This window comes from Echinops telfairi, unplaced genomic scaffold (assembly GCF_000313985.2).
Source record: "Echinops telfairi isolate 266 unplaced genomic scaffold, ASM31398v2 ScPeMD7_3533;HRSCAF=4204_0, whole genome shotgun sequence".
NCBI classification, from domain to species: domain Eukaryota; kingdom Metazoa; phylum Chordata; class Mammalia; order Afrosoricida; family Tenrecidae; genus Echinops; species Echinops telfairi.
This window is the reverse complement of record NW_022107431.1, coordinates 54,592,871-54,604,898: the sequence shown is the minus strand read 5'-3', so window position 1 is coordinate 54,604,898 and position 12,028 is coordinate 54,592,871. Positions and strand designations below refer to the sequence as shown.

At 40.2% G+C, this 12,028-nt stretch overlaps 1 protein-coding gene across 2 annotated transcripts in view; it reads right to left on the bottom strand.

Annotated features, from left to right (window-relative positions):
- PKIB (cAMP-dependent protein kinase inhibitor beta) overlaps positions 1–12,028 on the bottom strand; it is a 56,471-nt gene that overhangs the window by 37,655 nt on the left and 6,788 nt on the right. Inside the window, exon 1 of one of the 2 annotated variants that reach the window (XM_045294520.1) lies at positions 6,806–7,007. The exons of the other annotated variant lie outside the window; for it this stretch is intronic. Coding sequence (XP_045150455.1) covers positions 6,806–6,827 — 22 coding nt within the window. The 5' untranslated portion in view covers positions 6,828–7,007. Of the gene's footprint in view, positions 1–6,805; positions 7,008–12,028 lie in introns of those variants that run through there. 2 annotated transcript variants of the gene reach the window in all.

The following is a 12,028-nucleotide window of genomic DNA, read 5'->3' as shown; positions in this document are numbered from 1 at the left end:
AGGCCTTATTACTAAAATCTACAATACTCTGCTAGCTTCCAAAAAGAAAAAAAAACACTAATTGCCCACTGAGGAGGTGGGCAAAGGACCTGAACAGAAGTTTCACAGGAGCAGAAATCCAAATGTCCAACAAGCATATGAGAAAATGTTCTCGATCTTTAGCCATAAAGAGAAATGCAAATTAAAACAACAATGAGGTACCACTTAACACCCTCAAAGGTAGCACAATTCAAAAATCAGAAAGCAACAAGTGTTGGAGGGGCTGTGGGGAGACAGGAACTCTCATCCACTGCTGGTGGACCTGTAAGTATGTACAGCCACTATGGAAATCGATCTGGCGATATCTAAAACAGATGGAAATTGAGTTACCATACAACCCAACAATCCCCCTATTGGGCATATAGCCTGAAGAGGCAAGAAACAATCCAAGGCCAGACATCTGTGCTCCAATGTTCATTGCGGCACAATTCACAATTGCAAGGAATTGGAAGCAACCCAAATTTCCATCAACCGACGATTGGATTAAAAAGCTGTGGCATATATATACAATGGAGTACTACGCATCGCTAAAAAGTAGTGGTGAACGTATGAAGCACATCGCTGCATGGGGTCTCAGAACTGGAGGAAATCATGCTAAGCGAAATAAGTCAAGCACAAATGGACAAGTACAACATGAGTCTGCTGAGGCAAGCTTAAAAAAAAAATGTCACAGGGGTAAGGGAAAAAGCTACTGTTTACAAACATTCCTGGGGTGAGGACCAAGTAATATGGCAGGGACCAGACCAAATACAGGGATACACAGGGTATACAACTAAAAAGGAGGTGGGGAAAGCAAAATAATAATAATAATAATAGAAGTCTGGCTAGACCAGAGGATATACACTGGTACAGATAGGTACTGGAAACAAAGGGAACCAAGGGTGGATGATCCCTTCAGGACCAGGGGTTTGAGTGGTGATACTGGGATGGTAGGTTGAAAAGGGGGAACCGATTACAAGGAACTATATGTGACCTCCTCCCTGGGCAACGGACAACAGAAAAGTGGGTGAAAGGAGACGTCGGAGAGGGCAAGATATGACAAAAGAATAATGTATACATTATCAAGGGTTCATGAGGGAGGGAGGAGTGTGGATGGAGGGGAAAAAGTGAGGACCTGATGCCAGGGGCTTAAACAGAGAGCAAATGTTTTGAGAATGATGAGGGCAATGAATGTACAAATGTGCTTTACACAATTGATGCATGTATGGATTGTAATAAGAGTTGCATGGGCCCCTAATAAAATGATTAAAAAATATATATATCCTTTGGCAAGCTAAACATTGAACACATTTCAATGGCTGTTTCTACAATCTTATCTATAATTTAATGATTCTGGGTTTTTTTTAGTTGCATTCGTATTATCTTCCAATATATCCATCATATCACAATTAGCAAAATGCCCTGAAAATAGTAATATATCCATATGAGCTTTTGGCTGATAATCCTAAGCTTTTCAAGTGTTAATTAAGACCTCAAAAAAACACTGTAGCTATTCCTTTTTGAGGCATGTTTTATCCATTTGTTCATTTGTTTGATTGTTTAACACATGGAAATCAGTTTGTACAGTCAAGAAGCTCCCAGAGCATGCAACCAAGGGAGCCAACCGTCAGGCTTGCTGAGCAGGGTAACTGGAAGTTGATGGCATTGTATTTCCCAAACCATCCAGTCATTTTTGTAGAGTGAGAATTATAAAACCAGAATTTACTACAATGCTGTGAACTTTTCCCCTTGGAAGATATAATAGATTTGTAACTTCCACTAAGCTTCCCCGGCTATGCCCATTGCAGCCTGAATCAGCTGTTAGCTCAGTAACTGCTAAAGATCAGGCATTCTTCTCTACCCATCTCCTTACAGTGACCTCTTTGGAATTTTTTTTTGTTGAGTTAAATTTTTTTTTTTTTTTTATGAATCTCCTGGAGGTAAGCTTGGAACTGAAAGGAATTTTTTTATATGCTTTGGATATTTTCTTTTTATAGCTTTGCCAAGATAATCATATTACATCCTGACACCAGACAGTGTAAATTAATTCCTCTTCTTTTGTATGCACCTCTCCACAGAGAAGAACCAGGTTTTTCACTTTAACACTTCATTAAATTGTAAGATGGAGAAGATGAAAAATGAGGCCTCTTGGGGAAATTGTATCTTGTCTGGGCCAGCCTGGAAACTGACAGAGGGGTTTAAAGCAAATTACGTCTTTAGGGGAAGGAAGGGGAAAGAGAGACAGAGAGATTTCAAGAGCAAAAGATTGGGTCGTTTATTTACCTAACATTAATCTTATGGATCTCACAGCATATATCATCCAAATGAATAGACTGTTTATTGACTATTTTAGGAACATAGTATGTCTGTATATCATTACACATGCTACATAGACCTAAAAGTTTAATATTAAACCTTGTTAATCTTTTTATGGTGATATATCACAAAATTAACTTTCTCCAAACCTATGCTGATGGTTCAGGGCAGATCAGTCATCCCCTGGATTTGCTCATCTTTCACAAGGCATTCTAGTGGGTGACCTGTTCTTCTACAGTCTCTATTCCAAAGACGGTGTCCACCGAGTGCTTTTCAAATGGTCTTCATGTGGCTCTGACCTCTGTGTGTGTAATGCAGCTTTCTGTGCATATGTGCAGATAGGAAACTGATGTTAGTAGAACTGGGTAAAACAGCTCTTTGGCGTCTTATATAATGCTACACTTATCCCCTAGGCACACAGCACAACTGAACCGAGGGGTGCCTTTGAAGCCATCCTGCCCTCAGCTGTTCCATTGTTATCCTCTGACATTTGAGTAAGGATGCAGACAAATTTTAGTATGGGAAAATTCTTCCAAATCTATTAAATTTAAAATAAGAAAACAGAAAGCTGATTCAGTTTATAATCATCTGCAAATTAGTATAATTACAGACAACTCTCATATAACAGGAGTATCTTGCAAGCAAAGGAGATATGGACACTTGAAAGCAACAGAAAGAATTATTCCTCAAATCCTGTTTATTCTGGAGAGCCAACCTGGGTGCTTGAACATCTCAGAGGGTATTGATTAAGATCTCTGTTGGGGGCAGGGGTCTATGAAGATTATAAATAAAATAGGAAAAGAAAAAAAGATTGAAGAACATCTCCTGTATTTCAACTAATATTGTTTTGAGCAACATTTACAGATGTTTACCTCTGAATAATAATAGAAAGCTCAGAAGCATTCAGTTTGATGGAATGAATATGGAGAATGAACATATGAAGGCAGTGAAGAAAACTAGGTATGATCATTTTAGAATGAGTTTTAGATCACAACCTCATTACAATAACACCATAGATCCAACTTCTGGTCAGTTTCAATCATTGCCTTTTTATTTTATATTTTATTTTAAAAAATCATTTTATTGGGGGCTCGTACAACTCTTATCACAATCCATATATCCATCCACTGTGGCAAGCACATTTGTACATATGTTGCCATCATCCTTTTCAAAACATTTGCTTTCTACTTGAGCCCTTGGTATGGGCTCCTCATTTTTTCCCCTCGTTGTCTTTTTATCAGGCTCTCTCAAACCAACTGCTTTGTCCCCCTTCACTATCTTCCCTCATCAAGCTCTGTTTTTTCCCCTTCTGCTTCCAATGCTCCCTTCCTGTACATCCTGTCCAAACCTGCTCTCTGAAATATTTCATTCATTCATTCCTCCACAGTGTTAGGATCGTTGCATGGTTCCCGAGAAAGGAACTCCCCAGAGTCCTAAACTGAAGAATCAAATTGTTTAATGGCACATTCTCACAAGTATTTGATGGGGAAGAGTGTTACTTGGGGGAAGATCCAGAAAAGACGTCCTAATTTGTCAACCTTTTATTTTCTGCCTATGTTCACATGTAGTGTGGGGCATTGGAGTCAAGCAAAACTGTGTCCCCAGCAACATCAATTGTATGTTGGGAAAATTCCTTAAAGTCCTTGAGACTCTGCTTTCCTATCTGAAAGTCACAGTAGGTCAAGAAGGATGGACCGTGGAGGCTTGTCTCATCCCTCCCTGTCATTCCCCACACATTCATCTGAAACAGTTCCTGAAATTCATCAGGAACTAAGGAGAAAAGTAATGGTTATAGCATTACTAATATAGTAATATAGCATTACTAATATAGTATGTCTAAATAGCATTACTAATATAGTATAATATAGCATGTCTAATTCACTTGAATGGTCTTTGTATTTTTAAAGTATTGTTAATTGTCAAGATTAAAATCCCAAATCTCTTTCCTGGTTAAATGCTAAACCAGAATGTCTAATGTAGGCTAAAACATTATGTTCATTTAATGTGTGCTTTAATCCTGAATAAGCTAGCCCAGCCATGGTTAGAATATGTTCATTGGGTAATTTTTTTCATAGACATTTGTTCAACTGAGGTCAAGAAATTTGGGCATTTTGCTGAAGCACTTATGCATGAAATGCCTTTCTTTTTTTTTTTTTTTTAGTCCAAGATTTTTCTCTCTTCTTATTCCTCCTATAAATTATCTACATATTTATCTGGAAAATATAAATTAGCTCATTCTTATCTCCAATTTTTATATTCAAAGTAGTGATCATAACTCTAAATAAAAGACTGTTCAGTCTTTTTAAGACTGCAACTTCTTATCCACAACTGCAACTACAACTTCTACTCTGGTACAATCCCTCCCTTTAATTTGTTTCAGTGATCACTCCCATTTTTTATTAATAAATTAGGCATAATTTTGAAAATATATGAACCTGCTCCCAGGTCTATCACCATCTATAATTAGTGGGGGTGGTGGTCTGGGAGTGATTAATTTTTCATTGCACATTTTTAATGATCTGTGAAGTTCAGCAGCTAGGTGAGGATAAAAATAGGTGTGCTCTTTGAGTAAAACACTACAGAAACTGGTTGAAAAGGTTCTTTTAAAATTGAAATGCAACATCTTATATAAGGGACTAACACATGTACAGCTAATCTTGACAACAACATATCCAATCCAATTCCTTTGTCCTATTTTACAATTTCATGGAATAGGTGCAAAGTCAAGTGAATCAATGTTGTTAAGGGCAATCAAGGGGAAAAGGAAAATTATCGATGTTGTAGATACCTGAGAATTCTGGAGTTAAAAGAAATGTTATCATCAGTTATGAAAAATAACAACCTAGGTAAGTTTAACAACAACAACAACAACATTAAAATTAAAAAAAGACAACCCTCCTTCCAAGTGGTGTAGTGTATTAGTTGGGTTATGATCTGAAAGGTAGGTTAGCAGTTCAAAATCACCAGGTACTCCATGAGATAAAGACAGTATTTTCTACACCCATAAATGTTTACAATCTAGGAAATTCACAGGGCAGTTCTACCCCACCCATCCTATAAGGTCATTAATGGCTCTATATGTCCTTTAGGCTTTAATTCGATGGCAGTCAGTTTGGTTTGTTTTTGAATCCCAGGGCTGATAATTGGTATGTTTGAGACCCTTTTCTGAGGGGCACGCCTTCAATGTGCTTGGGGGGAAGTTTCCAATTGTAAAATCTACTATGAAGAAACCTATCCATGTATCATAATTTTGAGACTTGCTTAAAATTTATTCTTCTAAGCTCTTCTAAGGCTTTAATGAGGGGGAGACAGCAGGGTGGAGGGTGGTGGGAGGAATCACCATTTAATTGGCAAAACCCTCTTGCTTGAGAATAGATGTGGGGTGGGGGAAGCTTGCTAAATGAAAATCCCACCTTGACTTGACGTTCAGAACAACAGAAACGAATTACTGTTCCTATCGAAAAGTTGTAGGCCTTGGTGTCTGAATTGCAGCATTGTCAAGAACATAGCAGTCACTTTATGTTTTATTTATGTGTAGCGAGAGGGATTCTAGCACTCTGGATTCCAGAGAGGTAGAACATGATCTTAGCAGCCTCGCCTGTGAAAAATGGGCATGCTCATTTACCATGAAACCATAACACCATGAAACAAGGTATTAGGCTGGGCACTAAGGAGAGAGACAGCTAGCTGGGGACCCCTGTGAGGGGGCACAACTGATGGATTCCAGTAATAATGACATTGGATATCCAAGATGAGGTTTCATTTTTCTGCATTTTCATTCTCTTGTGCTCTCAAAGCTCCTATACCACAACTGTCCTAGTGACATCTATGCATTGTGCAAAAGAAGGAGGACCTTGAGGCCAATCCTGAGGTGAAGTAAACCAGCGAGAGCATCATCGACAACAAAACCCACTGTGAGATAGCAGGAAGCAGTGAGCAGAGAGACCAGGAGAGCAGACACTGGAGACACTGAGCACTCAGAATTCGCTCGTATAATCTGAAGAGTCTGAGAATTTGGAAGTCTGGGGAATGCAAGACTGTACAACCCACAGTATGAGGGCTACAATGCTGTTTATTGAGTTTCCAAGGCAAGATGACCCCTCAACCCTAGAGATCATGAGAGTATTATGGTTATATCCTTTAAATACTTGTTCAGAAAACACGTACTAAGCACTAAGCTACTAGGAACTAAATACATTAAATAATTAATTTTTGTTTTTTATACAACAATCTACACACATTTGAAAATGTTGGTATATGTGGGTATGTAAATATATTTTAGAGACACATACATACCTTTGTAAGACACCTCTAATACATATATGAAATTAAGAGACCAGGATCTACATGTTGGCAAACAGTAAACTGTATCATGGAACATGGCCCTTGGGGCTGGCACCCCGTCTCTAGCAGTGTCTCCTATCACAACAGACAGCATTTATCTCTAGTATGTAAGCCTCCCTTCACCTACCTTTAACTTCCTTCTCTTCCATTTAGAATAACAGATTTTTTAATAGCTCATTTACTCTGATCCTCTCAGTTGGTTCTTAATGACTGAACATCTACATAGTAACCATGATCCTCAATGTTCAGTAGACAGGTCCAGAGCAGCTCAGCAATGTATCTCGTGAATAGAATGCAGATATCTCTCTCACTAGATTCCATCCCATAGTCCAATCAGTTGTTTAGTCCAGAGTCCTGGAAGCAAATTTTTAGCAGTGAGAGCTTGTCACTAGTGGAAGGCTGTGGGTTAAAATATTAGGGATAGCTTCTTTTCCTACTCTTTATCCAAGTCTCATTTGTTAGACTATGTATAATCACATAAGAGAGATTCATCTTGATGGAAAAATAAAAGATATTCAATCTTGAAAATTCTGAGTTATTTTCAGTGGGATAGGATGGAACAAAACTCATTTAATTAGCAAGTACAATAAAGTCTGACATTTAAAAACAAATTATGACATAATTCCATCCTTCACTGGTATGCTAAATGGTGATATGACTGCCATTTCAAAGTTTTAATTGCTTTGGTTTAATAAAAAAAAGTCAACTCAGTAATTATCCCTCTGCTATTGGATTCAGATCCCTTATGATGCAAGATAAAAATGACTTCTCAATGAGAAAAAAACAATTACAGTGGACTATTAGGGGAAATCTTATACCGTTGGGTTTTATAAAACAATATTACATAAGACTAAAATTGTTTATTGTATAGAAGCAAAGTAAAACAGCCTCTTATTTTTCTATTTAAACAATTTATCAAACAAATCTAAATGAGCTAATCCAGAATCACTTCCATTCATGTATGACTTTTTAAATTCATTTGTAAAATATCTGTTGAGTGACACCTACATGTCAGGAAAAACAGTTTTATGTTTGCTTTCACAGAGTCTAATGGGTGAGAGAGACATTGTAAAAAAGAACACAAATTCATATTTCCAAACTATGGTGAGTCTCAGTAAATGAAAACCTGCAAGGGGATCTGTGAGGGTATCAGGACCTGACTTGTTGACACTGTGAGTTGAGACATGAAGGACAAAATGGGGGGAGCTGGCGTCGAAGGAGGAGGAGTGTTTCCTGCAGGGGAGAAGAGCATCGAAGTGCGCTGGTGTGCAGAGAAGACAGAAAATGGCAACAGATGAAAGGGACTGGTTACCAGGAGCCACCTACTTCAGGACTGTGGCATTCCAAGAATGCCTAATAACACTGCCAAGCCATAGCAAGACGCTAACCAATGTCATGATGATCACAATTAAAGTTTATAAAACGCATTCGGGCTGCAGCAACTAGACTCAACAAAAAAAAGACCATCAGTGGAATAAGAGGTCAAAATGATAAACCTGACATGAAGGGTTAAAACCTTGTCACTTGATCCCCCTCTGATAGATATACTTTGGGCCCGATCTGGTTTTTAATACTGTGTGTGTGTTTATTTTCATAGTGGGGGGTTTATTTCTGGTGTATTTTTTCATTGTAGGTCACCTTCTTGAATTGTTATATGTTTTTCTGGTTTTCATTTATATGAAACCCAGGACTGGGGAACCAATTGAGACAATAAGTAAAATAAAGGTTCCTAAGTGTGGTACAGTGGCAGGGAGTGGGGGGCAAAGGGGAACTGATATCAAGGAGTTCAAGAAGGAAGAAAATGTTCTGAAACCGAATGTAGTAGCAATTGTACAATACTGCTTGATGGGGTTTAACGATGGAATGGTATGATATCTGTAAGAGCTTCTAATAAAATGGCTTGGGGAAGGGAGGAGCCGAGGGTGGGGAAGAGGACTAGTGGCGTCCAGTGACAAGTTAGAAGACAACTGCAGTAGCCCAAGTGAAAGATGATGAGAAGTGAGCAGGTCAGGTTTATGCTTCCTATCTAGCTTCCATGAAGCCTAAAGTGCTGTGTGTTTTACACATCACCTATTCAGAGCTAAAGGAAAGCAGACTGAGGTAATGGATGATACCTGTGCTTTGGAGTTAAATGCATCCGGTTTAGAACTCTGGTCTTAAGTTTTGACTCCACGACTTATTAGCTAGGAGCCCTGGTGGCACAGCAGTTACATGTTGGGCTAACAAGCTCAGCAGTTCAAAACCATCGACACTCTGAGGGAGACAGGCAAAGCTTTCCACCCCAGTAGAGAGTTTTAGTATTGGAAACCCATAGGGGCAGGTCTATCCTGCCCTGTAGAGTCTCTGTGAGTTAGAATCAACTCGATGGCACTGAGTTTGAGTTTTTTGGTTTGACATCTTAGCTACAGAACCTTCAATCACGTCTGTGTGCTCTCTGAGCCTTTGTTTTCATATCACTGTAGTACAGATGGTAATACCGCCCATAGCTGAGAGGAGGAAGCATGGCTGTGTATGTGAAATCCTCGCCTGCAGAAGGCCAGTTAATACAGCAGTGCCTGGGAAAGATGAGTTGGTGTCTTTAGGAAACCTGTTCTGTCTCCTGTGTTTCTGTTCTTAGCAAACAGCACTAGAATCAAATCAATGTACAAGTCAGAAACCCAGAGACACGTTCTTTTTGACGCTCTTTGATCACTTTTAGGATCTCTAAATACCTCTTTTCTCCTCAGCGCTCTCCAACCTCTCTCACTACTCTAGTTAAGATCCCCACTTCCTCTAGCATAGATTCTGCAGTTCACTGATTCTACAGCCTCAGTTTTGTTGCCTTCTAGTCAATGAATCACACTAATCAGGCAAATCTAATTATCTCGGCTCATTCGCCTTTTACAACAGGAAAAAGGCAGACCATTTGTGACTGTGACCTGTAACACCTTTAATGATGTTCACCTGCTAAGTTTATAGCCACATATGACTCCCTGCCCTCTGGTCCAGCAGTGAGAAGAATCTGCTCTTCATTCAGACTTGCAACTTTCAGACTTACTTACACCTGCCACCAGTTTTAGACCATTGTTGTGTGTGGTTTATCTTTACCTAATCAACAACACCTGAGCGAGGCCTCAGTTTAGATATCACTCCATCTGGGAATCATGTACCCTGAGCTGACTCTTCCATGTAAGACTCTAAGGTGGATTGCATTATTTGAATGAATTGTAAGGTGAATCAAGAGAGGGCTAGAGACTTGAAGATAAACAACTGGCCATCTAGTTGAGAAGCAACAAAGCCCACATGGAAGAAGCACACCAGTCTGCGTGATCATGAGGTGTCAATGGGATCAGGTATCAGGCATCAAAGACCCAGAACAAAAAAATCATATCAATGTGAATGAGGGGGAGAGCAGAGTAGTGACCCAAAGCCCATCTGTAGGCATTTGGACATCACTTATAGAAGGCTCACAAGGAAGAAACAAGCCAGTCAGGGCACAGCATAGCACCGATAAAACATATAACTTTCCTCTAGTTCTTGAATTCTCTTCTCCCCCCAATACACTATCATAACCTCAATTCTACCTTACAAATCTGACTAGACCAGAACATGTACCCTGCTACAGATAAGAGCCTGCAACACAGGGAATCCAGGATAGATAAAACCCTCATGACCAATAAAGAGAATAGAGATACCAGGAGGATAAGGGGAAGGTGCGGGGAGAAAGAGGGAATCGACCATAACAATCAACATATACCACCCTGTCCCCAGGGAGACGAAGAACAGAAAAGTGGGTGAAGGGAGACAGTGGATGATGTAAGATATGAAAATAATAATAATTTATAATTTATCAATGGTTCATGAGGGAGAAAGGGAGGGAAGAAAATGAGCTCATATCAAGGGCTCAAGTAGAAAGAAAATGCTTTGAAAGTGATGATGGCAACCTGTGTACAAATGTGCTTGAGACAATGGATGTATGGATTGTGATAAGAGCTGTAAAGCCCCAATAAAATGACTTAATTTAAAAAGAGCGAGAGAGAGAGAGAGAGAGAGAGAGGCCTAGAGACTCTCACCATCTTGTCTAAGGCTGGGGTGGCACAGTGAGACAGCCCAGGTATCCTGCCACCTACTGAAGAGATCCTGTCTCTCCTTTAGACAGACACCTACCTATTCATCTCAATTGTGTCAGCTCTTTTCATTACACCTTCGAGATGTCCTCTTCGTGTGGCTTTGAAATATCGCACACCTATCTATACTATGGCTGAGGAGTCCCATACCTAAAAAGACAAATGTCCCCCCCCCTCCAAAGCCTTCTGGGGCTCCCCGAGAAGCAGTGTCCCTGCCGTCTGTGGCACTCTCCAATGCTCCCACGCTTTTCACAGTGCTCTCCTCCACAGCAATGCTGTGAACTCTTCTGAGATTAGAACCATGCTGTATTCATTTCACATCCTTGGTACTCAGAACCGCTCTTCAGAGTAGTACTTAATATATTCTGAAGTGCTTGGCAATCCAGAAGCAAAGAGATCCAGATAAGGCTGATCAGTCCCTGGGAATGGACATCATGCATGATAAAGTCGAAGGTCAGCAAAAAAGGAGGAAGACCCTCAACAAGATGGACTGGCATAGTGACTGCAACAAGGGGCTCAGATATAACGGTTGTGAAGATGGGGCAGGACTGGGCAGTGCTTTGCACTGTTGTCCATGGAGTACTAACTCAACGATCCCTAACACCACTAACAAAAACAGTGATGCAGAAGACAATTGGGCAATACAGAGAAGACAGACGAGAGCTATGTCATTTAGAGAATGGAGTTTGAGAAGACATGACTCCTGCATAAGTAAAGAATAAAGGTGAGAGGGAAAAATAGTGTCCTTGTTGGCAGGAGTACCTCTTCTGGGGAGGAGCACCCTCCTGCCTCTGTTTATTTAGGGAAGAGAATAAGCTGAAAAAAAGATGGCTGGAAAAGTTAAGTAGGGAAGTGGACTCATGCATCACTTTCTGCACCTGCTCGGGCCGCTCAGAAGCCTGCAGCCAGCCCTGGAGAAGCTGGCTTCAGTCTACAGGGGCTGCAGACCGCTGACAGGGCACCATCAGAGTCATCACACTGTGATGGAGAGGAAACGAAGCTGGGAACAGACATCCGAATAGTAATCTTTACCTGCCTTGTCACCTCAGGTAAGTTCCTGAGCCTCATTTTCCTCCCCTGTGAAAAAAGGGTTTGAACTACATGGTCGTCAATGGACTCTGTTTCAGTCTGCAGTTTGTGGCTATGGCAAGTGAATTTCCCAGAAACAGACCCACAACCAAGGGTGAGAAAAAGACTCCATTTGGTAAATTCCTGCAATGCAGACACCCAAACACATCCTTTTA